This window comes from Theropithecus gelada, chromosome 15, assembly GCF_003255815.1.
Source record: "Theropithecus gelada isolate Dixy chromosome 15, Tgel_1.0, whole genome shotgun sequence".
Lineage (NCBI taxonomy): Eukaryota > Metazoa > Chordata > Mammalia > Primates > Cercopithecidae > Theropithecus > Theropithecus gelada.
Window position 1 is genome coordinate 98,344,065 of NC_037683.1, and position 19,968 is coordinate 98,364,032.

At 40.8% G+C, this 19,968-nt stretch overlaps 1 protein-coding gene across 2 annotated transcripts in view; it reads left to right on the forward strand.

Moving 5' to 3' along the window:
- Positions 1-19,968, forward strand: part of NTRK2 (neurotrophic receptor tyrosine kinase 2) — a 364,220-nt gene that overhangs the window by 264,822 nt on the left and 79,430 nt on the right. For both annotated transcript variants that reach the window (XM_025358953.1, XM_025358952.1), the window contains one exon: positions 7,100-7,230. In XM_025358953.1, the coding sequence (XP_025214738.1) occupies positions 7,100-7,230 (131 nt within the window). The remainder of the gene's footprint in view (positions 1-7,099; positions 7,231-19,968) is intronic.

Sequence of the window (19,968 nt, forward strand, 5' to 3'; positions counted from 1 at the left end):
TATGAGTAGCCAAAATTTTGTAAATTATTGTGTTTTCTTTTTGGCTTCTCCTGCCTGCCAGCAGGCTTAAGATCAAATTATGACTTAAGTTTAATAACCACTGCGGACCCTAGAGTCTGCATACTTGCATTTCTACTTAACGCCTTGTCTTAACTTCCTATTTTATGTCTCTTGACTTCAGTTATTATTAAAGTTTCTGTTTTTCTTTGTGTCATTTACAGTACCTAAAATATTTTGTGAATGGAGCAAAGATGTAAGTAAATGGCATGAAAGATATATGTACATTGGTTTTTCTGCCCTTTAAGTTATAAGGTCCTTGAAGACAGGGATTATTTTACTCTTCTCTTTTTCTAGGCCCTAGAAAAATACCGACGCACTTTTAGTAGGTGAATAGTAAAAGTTTATTGAACTAAATTGATAGAAATAGACTCCTGACTCCCTAGAGAGGCACAGCTGAACTCATACGCTCTCTCTTTCACTTTGTTTTTTGTAAGAAGGCCAAGACAAGGGATGTTGTAGTGGAAAAAATTCAAACTCTGCTTGTTACTAATTGTACAATCTCATATGAGTTATTTAGCTAATCCAATCCTCCTCTTTTTTTCCTTAGTTGGAAAATGGAGGTAATAATACCCTTCCAGATTGCTATGCCAAATGATAAGTCTTGTAAGTCTCTCAGCACATTCTCTGGCCCATAATAGCAATCATCACAAGTTAGGCACCCTTTTCCCTCCCTATTTCCTCATTTCATTGGAAATAGTACTTGGGAAAGGATAAGTAGTGGATTGCTCTATGGCCACAAGTAAGTCAATTAACTGAGGTGTCATCTGTAAAATAAGTGTGGCTATTGACCTCATTCAGAGGGATATGAAATTAATTGATGATAATGCACATTGGGAATTTTTGCTGAGAAGTGCTTCAGAGTGGCTCAGTCGTGTTACATGCTCTATTTCATCCTTAATATTATTTATGAATATTTAGCCTTTTCTTGTTCTGGTGTGTTTTATGTCTGTGGTCTTAATTGCATTTATTTTTTAATTTAGTACCAACTTGTATCTTAATAAAAACGTATGTGAAACTTTAAAACATAGTTTCTATCTTTCACACAAATTTGTTTTTATAAGGTGGATGATTTTACCTGATTCACTATGCTGCTAAAACATCAAGATATTTGGAAAATCATTTTTGTTAATTTTATTTTATATCATGTTCAAGCATTTTTTGAAGTATTTAACGTTTACATTCTGCTTTTAACATTCATATTTTATATTTATCAGTAGTTTTCTAATGAAATTGTTTATTATGAGATGTTTAACTCATTTCAGATGATAAACATGAGTGTTTCAAGTATTTCTAGTAGAAAAGATATTAACTAAATGAAACGCCCGTTTTCATTTTAATGTCAGGAAACCCTCTCTGTCTTCGGTACCACTCAGGGTCCTGTATTTCAGAGTCCAAGGGTTGCTCCTCTGAGAGGGAGGGAACCTGAATCCTAGCTCGGTCACCTTCTAGCTGTGTGGCCCCAGGAAAGTCATGTCACTGTGCCAAGCCTCTCACTGATCTGTCAAACTCGAGGGAGCCAGTCTCGGTGATCTTTAAGTTCTCTTCCTATCACAATATTGAGTCCTGGGAGATGGAACTGCTGAAGGCAGGCTCTGCATTTAGGACCACAGGGAAACTGAGAGAGAGAATTTCGGGAACTCCAGTACAGAACATTATCTTCTAGAGTATATTACTTTTAATCTTTCTCCTGAAAACTTTAAGATCTCTCTCTTTTTAACTGCAGGTTGCTTTGTCCTTGGCCTATATCAGATACTGAATAAATGTCTCTGTTGAAAGTCCATCTGTTTAGTGGAATATGTCCACTGGACCAACAGTATCGATGAAACTCCATTATTGAGGAAATGGGAAAGACACATTTCCTATCTGAGACCTTAAATGAATAAAGTTATATTTATTTTGTATTAGTTTTAGATTTCATAGCAATGGGTATAGATGTGGAGTAATACTTTATCTATTGCCTGTGTGTATATATAGAATATGTACTTCTGGGAGGAATCTATACCAGAAATTTGATTTAAGCAATCTGAAACCACAGGCATCTATGTCAACTGCCGAAGACACATTGCGACACAATGCATTTTTCAGGACTCTAATGTGATACTAACACAAAGCCGGAAGTCAGTTCACTTCTGGTACTCATGGGACAAATGACCAAGGGCACCACATTTCCATTCTGAAAAATTCTGTCAGTGACAGGGTTGCCCAGACAGGGTGCCAATCACATGAGTTTGGTGGTGTATTTCCTACAGCTCCGATTTGATTCCTCCTTTTCCTGTAGCAGGGTGAATTTTAAGAAGAAATTTTTCTATAAAACTTTTTTTTTTTTTTTTTTAAATCAGTGATTGTTTTTAGTTTTCCTTCAAATCTAGGAAGTCATTCATGGTAGAGTTTGGACTTCTTTTTTTTTTTTTTAATTTGAGACAGAGTCTCATTCTGTTCTGTCCCCAGGCTGGAGTGCAGTGGCATGCATGATCCCTGCTCACTGCAAACTCTGCCTCCCAGATTCAAACAATTCTCCTGCCTCAGTCTCCCAGGTAGCTGTGATTACAGGTGTGTGCCACCACACCCATTTAATTTTTGTGGTTTTAATAGAGACAGGGTTTCACCACGTTGGCCAGCTGGTCTCAAACTCCTGACCTCAAGTGATCTGCCCACCTCAGCCTCCCAAAGTGCTGGGATTACAGACGTCAGCCACCACACCACCCAGCCTCTTATTTATTTCTTGTTACAGTTGTTTATGTTGGGTTTAAGGTGATTTTGCTCAAGTCTCCAAAGTTACGAGCAGTGAATTGGCTGACCACAGAGAAAGGAAGCATGTGAGAATTTTGCATGCTTATATGATATTTATCACGGAATCCTTAGGCATGCTTCACTCAGGATATTTTGTGTAAAGCGAATCAAAAATGTCCATAGAGCCCTTCAAGACAGTGATATTCAAAGTCTTAGACCACAGTGAGATAGGAGTTTGACCAGAATGTGAACTAGGGCATTGCTTCCTTCATTATTAGAGTCTTACTCTCAGGAAAAGTTAGCCTAATGTCACATAATCAGCCAAACTAAACCTTTGGATGTCTGGCCTGTTAGCTCCACTGTTGAAAGGTGCAGGAGAAATGGCAGCCCAGTGTTGTTACAGCTTAGGCAGGTTACTGAGCCTTTCTGAGCTCAGGCCCTGAGAAGGAAGGCACTGGTAAGGTGGAGAGGGAAAATGTGGGCCCAGAGCTCAGTGGGTGAGAGGAGCAACCGAGATGTCAGCAGAGGTAGTGCAGGCTAATGCCTCCCTAAAACGGAAGCTTCAAGACAGCTGGGGCTCTCGCGGGAGGGAGAGGGAGTAAAGGATCAGAAATCAGTGTGCAGGCCCTGAAGTACCAGGGGATGAGAGATAGAGATGGCATCCAATTGAGAGGCTTGGGCATCCTTGGCACATTGCCGAGGTTTTATTTAAATCAGGGAGGTAAAGAGATGTTTAAGGAGAGTTGAGGAAATAAGGAGCTTGTGGAGTCACAGGCAGTGAGCTCAGAGTACACTGTGGAAGAGTGTCCAGGGGAGCTGAAGAGGCGTGAACGAGCCACGTTGGGAGGATAGTGTCTGGATAACCAGGGACTTCCTGTGGTGTTGTAGGGAAATGGAAAATGGGCAAATTGGGATGAGTTTTGATACCTTCTTAGAGGAGAATGGGAAGATGTTCTTAGCTCAATGATGTGAAAGTTTCAGATTAGATGTTCTTCCCACTCCTGCCATCTCAGAGAATTGAGCTACTTTATCACCTACGTATTTAAAAGAGTTGACCTCAATTAACTCAAATAACATAGTCAAGTACTATTTTTCTGTCACTATTATTATTAAACATATTTTTTCACAGATATTTATAAAGCACCAGTTGTATGCACAGCACTGTGAGGACCTGTCAGGAATACAAATACAGAATTGTTACCTGTGCCCCTAAGTAGCTCAGTCTTATAAAACAGAAATTTGGCCAGGTGCGGCGGCTCATGCCTGTAATCCCAGCACTTTGGGAGGCCGAGGTGGGTGGACCACGAGGTCAGGAGTTTGAGATCAGCCTGGACAATATGGTGAAACCTCGTCTCTACTAAAAATACAAAAAAAAATTAGCTGGGCGTGGTGGCACACACCTGTAGTCCCAGCTACTCAGGTTGCTGAGGCAGAAGAATCCCTTGAACCTGGGAGGCAGAGGTTGCAGTGAGCCGAGATTGTGCCACTGCACTCCAGCCTGGGTGACAGAGCAAGATTCTGTCTCAAAAAAAAGAGAGAGAAATTTATTCCATTTAGAGATAATACACTGGCAAAAGGACGCTGCTCAGATATCAGTGCCCCAAATCGTACCAAAGCAGATAAATGCAAATATAGTAGCCCATTTCCTAAAGAAAAGATGCACATTTCCTACTTTCAAGGTCAACATGGGAAAACCGCTTTAATCAACTTTAGTTTTAGAAATGATGAAATTGTGGCTTTGACCTTAAAAACTTATTTTCCACCAAAATTTTTTCCTGCTTGGACTATGAAAAGACAGAAGGTATGTAATCAAATGCAAAAAAAAAAAAAAAAAAGTTAAATACTTGCCTTGCTCTGTGTTAGAGTGAGAAGTAAATCAAGTGGGAATTTAATTCCCAATGAACATATGACAACCAGGGAGTTAAATATTAGATTTAAATAGGGCAGCTAATTATCTGCAAGAATTACATTTGTGTCTTTATATGGGCACTCTCCCTAATGAACACATTTCTCTCCTCTTCAATTCAGGCGTCGCCACTGGAGCATGAGAAATTAATATACGTTCTTATATTCATCAATATTGTTGCTCATAAAAAGACCTTTTGATTTTTATCACCCTGAGTTCCCAGAGGCTCCCAGAGGCATTCACAGCTCTGAACCACATGAATTATCAAGGGGGAAAAAAATCCTATTAAATCAAAATCTTAATTACTACTTGCATTTTCTATAAAGTTGTGTCCAAAAAGAAACTGAGCAGGCTGTCCATCAACATGGAATGGATGAATAAACAGCGGTATCGTCCTTCCATAGAATCTTATACGGTGGTATGAGGGAAATAATTCCTGCTACACACACAATACAACCCAATCTCAAGGACACTGTTGAGAGGGATGCAAGACCTGCAACAATTCGTACTGTATAACTCCGTTTAACGTAGGTTCGAAAACAGGTGAAGCTGAACAAGCTCTTGTTAGAGATGTAGCACTGGTAGCAAACTTACAAGGGAAATGATTACAACAAAATTCAAGAGGATAGTTATCTGTGGGAGATAAGTAAGAATGTAGGTACAATCAGGAAAGAACACATTGGTGCTTCGAAGTTACTGGTGATATTCTATTTCTTAAATGGGATGGTAGGTTCATAGGTATCCATTTTATTATTATTATTTACTGCAGTTGAATTTAAACTGCAGAGATATGGTTTATATTTTCTCATAATGCAGTTCACAATCAACTAAATTTGAAAAATGTTATCAAATTACACCTCAGTACTATATCTCTATTTTGAGTTGCACGAGGCATCAGGAGATATTTAGGGCTTGCTCTTAACCTTGGGAGCTTACAGATGTGATATAATTGGGGGATACATCAGAATACAATCAAGCCATGATAGAATGTCAGTTCAGAGAAAGAGGTCTTTGGTGGTCAAAGTGGTCCTGGAAAGCTCTATGAGAGAATAAGAATTTGAACGGGGCCTTGAAGGATGAACTAAGCAGAGAGGAAGCCTGGCAATTGTTTTTATGTTTTTCTCTATTTCTCTTATAAATCAAATCTCTGCTCATGCAATTTACAATTGAAAAGAGACTTTGTAAAGTAGAAGAAAAGACATGAACTCTGGAATCAGACAGATTTGGGTCCAAATCCCAATTCCATTCCCAGACTGTGAATCTTGGAAATTCCTGCAGACTGTTTTCCCACTTGTAAAATGCGGAGAGGATTCTGTCACAGGATTGTGAGAATGACATGAGAGAATATAGTTGACCACACATTCTAAGCTCTAGAGGGCATCACAATCTCTTTTTAATGCACCACCATTCAGCAACAAGGAGTTCAGAAAACAATACCAGCCAAGACCCCGGTGGAACTCCCGTGCTAAGAGACTCAGCATTTAATGTGCTGAGTGAGGAGGCACAGCTCGCATGTACTTCTGTCCTCTGCAGGGTGCCCTAGTGGGCCTCTCCTCCATGACCCCTGTCCTTTGGTGTGCTCCTTCTCTGGTTTCCACCTTGCAGCCAATGAGCTTCTGAGGGCCCTTAACTGCCTCCTGCCTTGTGCACCAAGAGCGTGTATGGATGAATGACTTGAGCCATCGCTGCTCCAGACTGTAGGGAGGAACATTCTCTTGTCCTGGGATTCATCTGTTTTTGTCTCTTCTTGGCCTTGGAGAGCCAAGACTGAGCCATGATTTTAAAACAAGGCTAAGGATGCTAGTCTTTAGTGCAGACGTCTAGATGTTTCTGATCCAAACAAAGGAAGTCAGTGAGGCCCAGCCGTGTTTTAGCCCACTCCGCCAGAAGGCTAAAACTGAGGTGAGGCCAAAACCTTAATTAACAATGCACAGATCTTGCATTTTCCTTTTGTTTCCTCTGACTCTATCTCCCTTAGGAATCTGAGATGGCTTAACCAGGAATTCAGGATTGCTAGCTATCTCTCTGCTTTGCCCCACTGGACACACTACTAACAAATTTATGCAAAGCATCTGGCTTATAAGAAGCCCGCCATTAATGTGAATTTCTCATTCTCCCCTTTTTTAGTCTATAAAGGTTATCAAGGATATTTTGCAGTCAGCAACTAGGTATCTACTTTAGTTTTATCAGAAACAATAATTGAGTTCTGGAGAATAAGGTGATGAAACCTCCTCCCAGCCATGTGGGGTGGACTGTGAAGATGGACACCCAGCCTTTTTGGTTCACTGTGCAGAGGAGAGACTCTTGGGCCTGGAAGCTCAGGTACAGGCCACCAACTCCTCACCTGCTGCCTTCACCTCCGTGTGCTTCAATTCCAATTTCCATTCTGTCTTTGTTTTGCAGTTGTTCAGCACATCAAGCGCCATAACATTGTTCTGAAAAGGGAGCTAGGCGAAGGAGCCTTTGGAAAAGTGTTCCTAGCTGAATGCTATAACCTCTGTCCTGAGCAGGACAAGATCTTGGTGGCAGTGAAGGTAAGAGAACATTCCAGAATGTCTCATTAACCATGATCACACTTATGTGTGGAAATTTGACTCCATTTTATTATATTTTGGTGGCCAATGCAGGAGCAAATCGTTCCTGCTATGGTGGATGTATCCAAATTCCTTTAAACTAAATGGACAGTCGAAAGGACATTTGGGGCACATCCAACTGTCAGAGGTTCTTCTCAGGGCCCACTGACAAATCTGCAGGCTGTGAGGAGCTCTGAGTACTCTTCCAAGTCCATACTAACTGAATTTTGGATGGAAGTCAGTGGGGCCAAAGATAATTTGACCAGCTGAGTCCTGAAGACTCACATGTGTCTCCTCAAATTGTTCGGTGCTTGTGCCAAGCTCAGCTGAAGCTTGTGTCAGGTTTATGGCTCTGGAAGGAAGGATTGTGGACTTCACTTCCCCTGTCAGCCTCTGTGCCACTCAATTCTCTACCTTGACCCTCCCAGATGCGTACAAATCTCCAGGGTTTTATATAGCACAGGCATGATTTCATCCAGGACTGGATGGCATCTCCTGTGAAATTCACCACCCACGGAGACTTGGTGGTTTTACTAAAACAAGGAAGACCAAAAGTTGTCCATCACAGTCATGTCCTCCCAAACTCAAAAAGGAGTCTTGGTCTCAAATAAGATAAGCATTATGATTGAAAGGCATACAATTTCCACTGAGCTCTCTAAAACACAAGAATTAACGAAAATAGCACAAAAGGCTTCAGGTATTTTGCATATTTTTTTCAAAATTTTTTTAACTCACCAAAATAATGAGTTTTATATATATATATATATATAAAACACTTAAAAGAGGCATATATTTATAAAATGAATTAAGTTCTAAATGAATATGGACATGGCTAATGTAATAAAATATAAGTTCTTGACTTAATATAAGATGATCGAATTTTTTGCTGTGTTTTATTTCTGCCAAACAGGAAACATTTTTACAAATGGCATTTATTTATTAGTTATAACCAGGACAACTTTTCATTTTAGAAAATCAGGAGTCTATTCCGTTACTGTTATACTTAACATTAAAATGTTTCAGTACATACATAATGGGCAACTGAGAAATAAAATTATTCTTGGAGTCATCCGGCAGACTAAATGGTTTCTGTTAAAGTTTATCCAAATAGAAAAACTGTACATTTGCTTTCTTTGTCATCAAAAACAACTAACCAAGGTGGCACGATACTCCTAAACTCTCAGAGAAGACTCCTAAACTCTGCACTTTGGGGTGAATAAAGAACAGACCTTCCTAGGAATGATAAATGTAAACATTTTTCAAATAAACATCATCTTCCCAAGATGGGCAAATGGTGCGGAGAGAGAGAGAGGAGAGAGGAGAGGAAGGAGATCCTAGAGAGATGTGAGGTTGAATGGAGTAGAAGGTGTCAAAGTGAGAATCTTGCAGTCATTCTGGAGATGTTTAATTCTTGCTTTTGCTATTACTTCCTCGTTTCTTTTACTTACTCAAAAAGTTTTGTTTGTCATTGTTTAGCACAAAATGTTCAGAACATTTGGCAGTGTTAAATCTGCAGTCTCTGTTTTCTTCTTACTGTATCTTTTTTTCCCCTTTTTGGTTGAATGAGACCAAAAGGTAGCTCTATTTTTGTAAATTCATAGTTGGATCACATGTTAGAGTTGGAAGAATCTTTGGGAACATCTAATCCTAGGCTAGCCATGTATTATAGACAAGAAACTTAAGACCCTGGTTTCGTGTTCTGGGCCCACATTTTGTACTGCCACCCAGGAAGCCAAGTCAGACCTTCAGACTCTGCATTCACTTCCTGGTGTCACAAGATGGACTCTTTGAATGTAAAGAAATCCTGGGAGACTAGGGAATCCTAGATGAGAGTGTAGAAATAGCTGAGAAACCTCAGGAAGATATAGAGATAGAGGCAACAGATTTCTCAGTGGATATGGCCTTTCATCTTACCACTTCTTGCCCTGTGCCTACTTCTCTGTACTTCTTGCAATACCTTTAACGAGAGTGTGTTGTGTAGCTGAATCCAAGGCACCCTCAGCTTATGTGTTACATTTCCTTCAAAACATATGCTCAAACAGGACTTCAGGGCTTGGACAACTAACAGTGAGGAGTCAGCTGGTGACAGTGATGTTTAGCCTGGTACCTGGGTTGGCCTTAAAAGATATCTTATGCCATTTCACTTTCCTGCCCACGGCATGCTTCTGTTTGGGCATATGTCCCATTACCACTGTCAGTGAGGCCCCTCTCTGGTTTGTATCCCAGTCACATTCCTAGTTCCACCTCTGAACCAGACCTAGGGCCTAGGCTTCACATACATCCTGGCTTTGCCAAGTATTTGCAAAGTAATGGCCTATGATGAGTGTTTCTTTAATCAACACTGCTTTTAAAAAAGGAAAAACGGGATTTGATTCTTTGTTAAATCCCAACTCTTCTCTTTGCTAGTTTCATTCTTGTTGAAATTCAAATGAAACTATCATCTATCATCTCAGATAAGGAAGACAAAGTGCCTGCAGACTAAAAATTCATTCTAACTTCATGGTCACAAACCTAAGAAGTTTCATGTCAGTGACCTTACATGTGAATTTTTTTTTTTTTTTTTTGAAATGGGAGGTTTTGCTTATGTTTGCTAGAGTAATTTCGAGCTTCAGAGAGGATGTTTATTTCAACTCTCTGGGATTCTGAGGCTGCAGACACATAAGGGACTGGCTGGACCTTCCACAAGCTCCAGGGTGAATTGGATCAGAATAACCCATGGACTTTTCACAGAGCTGTCACTCACCAGCCTGACCTGCTCATTTTTAGGGCTTTAGGCCTATTGAAAGTGTATTCAAAGACTATCCAAAGGAGTCTGGGAAGAAAATGTCTATGGTTCAGCCCTGACCACAATGAAGGGATTTTTTAAAGGAAAGAAACCAACTGAATGCAGCTGCCGGGGACTGCACAGCTTCTCACCTCTGTGGAGTGACTGCCGGGCTTGCTCCTCTTCCATTGGAGACACCCAGGGATGTTTGACAGCCTTTCTGCTGTTGCTTAGCAACCCCTGCAGCATTGATTATGCATGCTAAGAAATAGAAGCTATTGTCCTTTTTGCTTCTCTAGAAGGAGCTGACTCTGGTGTGAAATCTAAGGCTTTCTATTCAGATTGACAGATGTCAGATTCCTGTAAATTCTGGTGTTCATGATTTAAGAGCTTGAGGGATCCATAGGAAGAGATTTAGGGTAGAAGTGATCCTAAGGCATGTGCATGACACTGGAGGGCACACAGAGCTGAGCATCCTCTCCCATCAGAGTATCTGCTTGTTTGGATCCAACTGGATTGTCCCTTTCCTGATATTTTTGGATGATCTTTATTTTTTTAGTGAAATGGATCTATCAACCGTTTTTTCCCCTTTGCACTGAGTTATAATAAAAGAACCCATAGAGAGGAGGAGAAGCAGAGAAACCAGTCTTTGATCCAACTGGGTTACTTTACCTTTAAGTAAGTCAATTGCCAAGGAAACGCTTCATCGCAGTTTCCCTGCATTAACTGTGGATGCATTAGCTATTTTTGGCTCCATCCAACCTGTATTTCCAAAGCTGCAAGTCCTATAACATTTCCTTGTACTATGAATCCACACTGATTTTTGCTTTTTAAATATATCCACAAGTGTGCGTTGTGGGATTCATGGTCTCTCCTCCCCTCCCCACTAACTCAGGTGTATTTCTAGAAACATAAAATGCTGAATAGGAGAGAGACCTTAGAAGTCACATATATAACCCAAGCCTCATGTTTTATGGATGAGAAAACTGAGACTCAAGGAAGTCGAGTGACTTCCCCAAGGTGTAAGTTAAAGTGAGTCAGAGGTGTTGCACAGGAAGAAGACTTGGCAAGATAAAAAATGGTAAAATTTGACTTCAGCAAGCACTTTCATTGGAATCTGACTTAGGATTTTTGCTTTTCATGTTCCTGAATTCTTTCTTGTCAGCAGAGAAAATGATGATGTTTTTCTCCACCAAGAGTTTGGAAAAGTTTTCTGATAAACCCTCTAGCACATAATGAGGCAGGCCCCATGTGGAATCCAACATGTTTCTTCCATTTCCGTGTTGGGATGGGCCCTACCCAGCCTCTTGGTCCAGGTAGCTCCCACCCACCCGTCGCCTCTCAATTCAAGTTGTCCCTCTTGGGCAGGATGTCCCTTGCTTGCACCTCCATCTAGGTCACATCTCCATGATATATGCTATTCAAACATCTGTACTTGTCCTTTATAGCATTTGTTAATATTTTAAAATTATATATGTATTTCTGGGCTTATTTAATGAATGGCATTGAATGTCTGTCTCCTTCAGTAGAGTGGCATATTCCCCAGGATTACAATAGTGCCTTTTAGCACATTGCCTCATATATAGTAGTATGCAGTAAATGCTTGTTGAATGAATGAAGGGATGGATGGGTGGGTGCATGGAAGAACAAAAAGATCATGAAAATAATAGCCTTTAGATAATTGGAGAGTTGGGCCAGGTGTGATGGCTTACACCTGTCATCCCAGCACTTTGGGAGGCCAAGTCGGACAAATTGCTTGAGCTCAGGAGTTCAAGACCAGCCTGGGCAACATGATGAAACCCCATCTCTACAAAAAATACAAAAAAATTAGCTGAGTGTGGCGGCACACTCCTACGGTCCCAGCTACTTGGGAGACTGAAGTGGGAGGATTGCTTGAGCCTGGGAGGCAGAGGTTGTAGTGAGCCGAGGCTGCACCACTGCATTCCACCCTGGGTGACAGAGTGAGACCCCAACTCAAAAAAAAAAAAAAAAGAGTTGATAGTTGGCATTTCTAGGTAGGGAAATAATTTGATGATCTATTGATAGTCACAGACTTTTATAGCTGAAAGAAACTGTAAAGATGACATATATATAGAATAATGTAATCTAACAAGAAATTATTTTAGAAGTGATTGAATCACTGTATAGATATAGAGAACTAATATTGATATTCTTTAGCTTAACTCCACCATTTTGCCAATGAAGAAACATGAATCCAAAGAAGACAAATGACCCATCTAAGGTCACATAGCTTAAAAGAGATCATTTAATGTCAATGTCAGACCTGGGACTTAAACACAGTCCAGTGCTCACTGGGCACCTCGGTTTCATTTATTGAATTTTACATGTGCCCTGGTGAACCAAATTCAGGAAATCCAACACAATGACACTTATCAAATAATATAAAGGAGTGTGTTAGTTCTGTTGTTTGTATGGAAGGATGCAAGACATGTTCATATTTTACCAAGTAGAAATTTAATTCAAGGGAATAAGTGGAAATAAGATATACTGGATTCTTGAGGGAGTGTTTAGGCCTCAGGGTAATACAAGCAAAATATTATAATCAGCTTTTAAGAAAAGAACAATATTATGTTCATTGGAAACCCAAATCAAGCTGGCTTAAGCAGCAAAAGGAATTTATTGGCTTCTAGAAATCCATGCTACTAGAAAACCTACCTACGGGTATCCCAGCTTTCAGGCACCACTAGATCTAGGGAATGAACAATCCTCTTTCTCATCTTCTCCATCCCTTGGCTCTGCTTCCCTTGGTATTGGCTTAAGTCTCAGGCAGTTTATTTCCACATTTGCTAAAGACTTGACAGTGATGACTCAGGGCTTAGATCCTGCCCTGCCAGCAACTCAAAAGAAAGAGAGCTCCTCCTTCCAAACAGCTATGCAAAATCCAAGGGATGACTCCTATTGGCTTATCTTGGGCTGTGTCACCAGACCCTCTGGCCAGAGGAATGGAATATTCTGATTATCCAGGCCTGGGTCGCATACCCACCCTTGGAAATGAAAGTTGGGGTCCATTCTACCCAATCCATATGGACTGAACGTGGGGAAGTATTGGTTCCCTGGAGGAATATTAGAGATGCTATAACCAAAAGAAGGGAGAAAGAGATCTGACAGAAGAAAGTGAAAGATGACCAACTCAAATGGGAATTGCAGGAGAGCATGACCTCCCTGTGATGGGAAGAGCTGGTATCTGAAAGCTCACTCAAGATCTGAGGCAGCCCTGGTGACTGTCCCTTCTTCATCGTCTCAGCAGGAGACATCAGGGAATCTCCCTGGGGCTCCCCTGCTTAGTGCAGCTGTCTCTTGCCTTTGCTGCTCCCTAATATTTGCCTGCTGCTTTCATACCAGCTACTGCCCACACTGCCTCCATGACTCACGTGCTGATTCCCCAAGAAGGAAAATACTACGGTCCAGTTCTTCCAATTAGTCATCTGCAATGCCACTTAGTTTTCATGCCAAGACACCTACCTGCCATCCGATCATTTGAGGTGGTCACGTGGTACAGAAGAGGCCACCTGTGGGAATGGAAGCAACCAGAGCCATTTTTCTCAGAATCTGTACAAGAGCAGTATAAGGGCTCACAAGAAAAGCACATATTCTCCAATTCTGGAACAGTTAAAAAAAAAAAACCCAGATGAGAAAAAGCATCAAGAGTTAATTGACTCAAGTGCTCTACCCAGGCAAGGTTATTTCTAAGACAGATGGCTCTTTTCGTTCTTTCTTTTTATTTTTTATGACAGTCACCATATCACTTTTCACATCTTCATTAATTGTGAAGTCCTTCTCCCATTCATCCCTCTTCCTATGCCTCCTTCCCATGTTTCCACTTACATTGGCATGTGAAATACTTGTCCCCATAAAATGGAAATTGATGATGAAAAGATGAGTTATTTAAGAAGACATTTTTTAGTGTTACTCTGAAAAAATAGTTTGTGTCAACATGACATAATGTTACAGAAAGCACTGACAATTCTACACTTATAAGGATCTAGGAACAGGAACTGTAAAACTTTTAATAATGTAATAGTGTCTGTGATTGTCTTTATTATCCAGATGTTGCTTAATAGACTAGATTTCTATTGTTCTTTGGGTACGTATATTCTTTCCTGGTGTGCACACTCAAGAGTGTGTGTGCGCGTGCATACGCAGGCATGCAGGAGTGCACTGTAAGATAGAGAGTTAGGCATTTTAATTAGATAGGCCCCAATTATTAAGTTCCTATATCAATATACCTTTCCCAGTAATTTCAACTTTAGACCTTGGGTCAGGGATCTGTTTTTTGTCTTGTTAATCACTTTGGTGACCCTCGTTTCTGGCTTGTCTTCTATTTATCCACATATTTTCAGAAAAGCTAAAACAAAACAGTGCATTTCACTCTAATGAGGACTCATCTGGCATCAAACATAGCTGGAGGATTTGTTTCACACTTTTGTATCTCTGGAGTGTATGGATTGAAATAGTTGTGCTGCTTTTTCATTTACTTTAACATGGTGAACGAATTTCCAATCAAACCGTGGTCTACCAGCTCCTTTATGTCTAGCAAAATTTTATTGGAAAATTTTATGCTGGTGCATTTAAAGCCTGTAAATATATTGCATTTGTCCACACTGGAGGTCAACTTCTGATTCACTCTCTTTTGATTCAATATTTCTCTAATTGACAGTTGTTATGAATTAGTTTCCCATACAAAGACATAACATTCCTAATATGCAACTTGATATAATATGCAAGTATAAACTGTCTATTTTAACCACCATATTATTGCAAATAGTTTAAAGTATGTGAATCAAAACTTAACCTCCTGTTTCCCTTTGGATAGTTGCCTTGTTAGATCTGAACTGGAAGAGCCAGTATGACTGAGAAAATAAAGATAGCAGTGAACACCCTGACCATAAATCCTGTATTTGAGGTTATCACTTGGTACATAATTAAAGTCCTGTCAAAGGAGTTATATACAACTAACTGAGTTGATATGCACAGAGTATTGTTTTCTAGCACATAGCAAGCACTATCTGAGTGTTTGTGATCATTATTGTCTTCATACAATCATTTAATAAGTTTTTACATTTGTAGGGATGTTGGGAAGCTACCTATTGCACTCTCTCTAGTTTCTGAGATTTTATTTCTACCGAGTTCTTTCTATCCATGAATTCATTAAAACACACTCCTCCAAAGCTGAATTTTCTAAGAATTTGATAGACACTTCCTCTACCTATTTTTAGAAAAGATCCTATCGTTAGAAGTTCATGCAGCATGCAGCATTGTGATCAAGGCTTGCTCTAAATGCGTGGTTAATCATTGCCTGTAACAAACTTATAAGTGTGTCTGCCTTAATTCTATCTCAATTTTGTAGTTTAGAAATGTTTTCCAACATTCCCAAGAAAGAGGTTGGCTCACTAATAGCCTATGGAGGTGGCTTTTATAGAACAATGAAGTCCAACAGAAGCATAATGTGAGCCACCATTGCAAGTCACATTGGTAATTTTGAACTTCCTAGTATGCATATTTGAAATGTAAAAAGAAACATATGAAACTTATTTTATCAATATAGTTTATTTAACTCAACATATCTATATTATCATTTCAATGTATTATTAATATATTAATGAGATAGTTTACATTATCTTATTTGTAGCAAGGTCTCAAAATCTGTTAGATGTTTTTTACCTAAAATACATCTCAATTTGGACTTGCCAAATTTCAAATTATCACTAGCCACCTGTGACTGTTGGCTACCATATTGGACAGTGCACATCCAGAAGCCATCCGGAGACTAAAGAGTCTCCATTTTCAGCAGATCTTGCCACAGCGATCCTAACCCAGAGGAACTCAGGCATATTAACCAAACATTCTCATGCATCTTGGTTGACTGGTTTGGGAGTTTTTTTAAATTTCCCTCTGTGTTTTAAACACTATGGTGGGAATTGGTCATAGTGAGGTCTTACCATAATAATCTCTTCTATATTTTATCTTTCACCTTAACAAAGACAATGTTTCTATGATCTCTAAAATATATGAGACACAGAATATAAGATCAGTATTTTTAGAAAGGACACAACCTCTATTTTACCTCATCTCTCCTAAACCACCTATACTTTGAAATGGGTGATCATTTGTCATGTCCTACAATATTCTATCACACCAATGATTTCAAATAAGCCCTCTTGCCTCTCTTACTAGCTTTCCATTAACCTTCATATTTTGCTGAAGCATTTCTTATGAATTCTGATTTTTCTTCTGTTTTTGCTCTCCTATTTCACCATCACTAGTTTTTCAGTTCTGTGCTGAAATTTATTTCATACTACTGCATTATTCCAACTCTGAATCAATATGTACTCGAGGCAGTATCTTGCTATAGCTCTGGAGGAGCCCTCTCCCTTAAGAGTATCTTCAGAAAAATGGCAGCTTCGGGGTGTCAGGAAATTCACCAGGAATAAGAAGAAATGAAACTACAAAGCAGACACTAGGAGTAAGAAAATAGCAATGCTCAGTGATCGGGCAAATATGCTTGTCAAAATGAACCTGAAGAAGAGAGATTGTCAGTGAGGGAAGCTGCCACCCCATATTCATGGCCTCAGTGCATTGCCAAGGGACTCAGGGAACCAGCCAAGCCTTGCATAATTGAGTAAAATGACAATCAGCCATAGTACTAAAACAGAGATGATTTTTATAAATAGGGTTGATAGCAGGATTTTCCAGCTTCTGATTGCTATCTGGCTATGGTTCCACCCTTAGAAAAATTCTGCCCTTACAGTGCCAAATTCAGAAGATGATTTTGCCCAACTTGTTACCGCCATATTTTCTGAATCTCTTAAAATAGAATTGAATCATAATTTAGAAAAAAGACCCAACATGCGAAAATGGATGGGCATGTTGGATGAGGCCAGGCTTGTGAGATGCATTTGCCCCATGAATAGTGGAATCTCTTCTCTCAATTTCAAAAATGTTACTGAAGCACAGTTTTTGACATTGCACTGAGAATGGGCTCTTTTCCATATTTTGCTTTGGGGACATGGAAATGTTAGATGCTTCTTAACTCTTTCAGGTTGGCATTTCAAAAAAGAAAACCTTGTTCTCTGTCTCTCTCTCTCTCTCTCTCTCTCTCTCTCTCACACACACACACACACACACACACACACAGGCAATCTATCTTTTTTTTTTGAGATGGAGTCTCGCTCTTTCACTCAGGCTGGAGTGCAGTTGTGCACTCTCCGCTCACTGCAAGCTCTGCCTCCTGGGTTCATGCCATTCACCTGCCTCAGCCACCGGAGTAGCTGGGATTACAGGCATGAGCCACCGCGCCTGGCCCAATCTAGCATTCTTGAATCAATACTACACAGCTAAAACTTGAGCAGAAAAATTATACACAAAATTTGTTCATGCCTTGTGATAATGACCTTCAAGGGTCAGTACGTTTTCCAAGTCACTGGAAAAGATAGGCATGTGGCTTAGAAATAAGCAATCTCAGTGACTCAGAGCATCCTCTATAGAGACTGGATCTCTGAAAAAACATTGCAGGCCAAGGGCTGGATCTCTGTGTGCAGTTTGATACTTTCGGGAGGTTGAACAGCCCTCTGGGAAGAAGTCGTGGCTCCAGTAGCACCGCTGCTCTCATGTCTTGGGTTGGCCCTTGAGCCTTATTCATGCGTATTTTGACCTTCTTGGATTCTTATGTGAGCAAACTGAATACAAGACTGATTGTGGTTTAAAACTGATGTCATCAAATGTCCCTCTCTACCAAGGAAAACATCCCAACTTACACTACTTTGTATCATTCTCCTCATGTCTCTGTGGACTAGATGATGATATTGTTATCCTCACTCTCGAAGAAGAAAACCAGAATCAGAGAGCTCAAGGGCAGAGCCAGGATTTGAACCTGCCTTTTCTGATGCTAAGCTAGGACCCCTTCCGTTTGAGCACCACCATTGTGAGGATTTGTCCTTTGACTGGAAGAGGAACACAAGTTTGGGGCCTACTCTCCAGGAGAGAGTGCATTTGGGCAGCTCCCCTCAGCCTTGGAAGCAGGTTCTTTCACTTGCTTTCTTTCCCTGGTCCTTCTTTCATTTCCACTCCTCACTTCAGCCCATGTTCAACTTTTCCAGATGATCATTCACTGGTCATTCCTCCTCACATTCTTTTATCTCTACTTTGCACAAACTTCGTGTGTCAGGGGTTCTTTTAGTTGCCTGATACTGGATTAGGCAGCAAGGGATAAAAGGGTGGACAGGACACACTTCGACTGTCAAAGGCAGGAGTGGAGACAGACGTGTACCCAACGCCATTATGCAAGTGCAAGTGTGAGAAAGGCACTGGTGTGTGCGGTTTGCTCCATGGACCCAGGAGAAGGACCCAGCAGATAGACTTCCATCTCTTCCATCTCTTCCATCTCCTCCATCTCCTCCATCTCCTCCATACCTCATCTGCTATTTTTCTACTGTGAAGCTCAGCAACATAAGCGCATCACCTCTCCCTGTGCGAGAGGGATGCAAAAGAGTTGAGTTTGGATCTAGCTAAACACTAAACTAATTAAATCTGGGTGGCACAGGGGCCATGACAGGCCCAGTTTCTGTAGCTTCAAGGGAGCAGAGACCCAGACCCCAGGTTCCCGGCCGCTGTTCATTTTGTTATTTAATGAAGGAATGTGCGGTTTCTATGGCAACAGCCCCATCGAAGCTTTATGGCCCCTGAGCACTTGCTGACCCAAATTCACTCACTTTTCCAAACAGAGCTGGTGGTGCTTATAAAGACACTTCTCGGAAAACCACAGAGTAAAGTGAAAATAGTATTGATCCCCAGAGCGTGCCCTAATAAATGCCTCACCTACTAATCTCCATCTCAGATCTGCTCCCTGGAGAACTCCACCTGTGGCACATTCAAGGTCTCCAAGTGGCATAGGTCAGGAATGTTCCCACAGGGAGAGCAGCACCGAGGCCGTGATCTAGAAAATGACCACCAGGGACCTGGTCGTGTTCTGGACACTGGATATCATCTTTCAGTTTTGCAGTCAGTACATATCTGACAGATGACAGTGCTTTCATTCCATTCCAATACTAAATTTAAGTGAACACAGATGTTCCCATTTGCCATCTAACCTTAATGACTGACTATAGTCTCCCTGGAGATGGGATTCACTACTCACATGCCACTTCTGCCAGGAGAAGTATGCCTTTTCCTCAATTAGAAGCCACCACTCCCTCTCTGACCTCTCTTGCTGTCAGTGTTTAGTTCTCATGGCCTTCATCATTCATTACACAAATAGAGGTTGAATACTCGCCCTGCGCTCTGCCCAGGGCTGGCAATGCAGAAATGCATAGTTCCTGGGTCAAGGAGCTCATAGCCTGTACCAGAGATAAGCAAGTAAACATGCAATTGGAATGCACTGTGGTCTGTGATGTGATAGAGGTAAGTATGAGGTGCGCCTAGCAGGATTATCCAGTCTGGCCTGCAGCACAAAGGGGATGTGACAGCAATGAGGGGTGGTCAGGGAACACTTCCCAGAGAGGTGGCAGCTGAACCGAGTCTTGGAGGACTACTAGATATTAACCAGGTATACTGGTTTTCTACGGCTGCTGTAACAGATGACTGCAAACTCAGCACCTTAAACAACACAAATGATTTATCTCAGTTCTGGTGGTCAGACACCTGAAATCAGTTTTGCTAAGCTAAAGACAAGATGTTAGCAGGGCTGGTTCCTTCTGGAGGTTCTAGGCTAGCATGTGTCCCTGCCATTTCCAGCTTTTAGAGGCCACCCACATTTCTTGGCTCATGGCCCCTTTCTTCATCCTCAAAGCCAGAAATGTGACATCTTTTCTCCTCTCTGATCCTCTGTCCTTACAGCTCTTTGCTTTTATTTATTTATTTTGACACAGAATCTCACTCTGTTGCCCAGGCTGGATTGCAGTGGCATGGTCTCGGCTCCC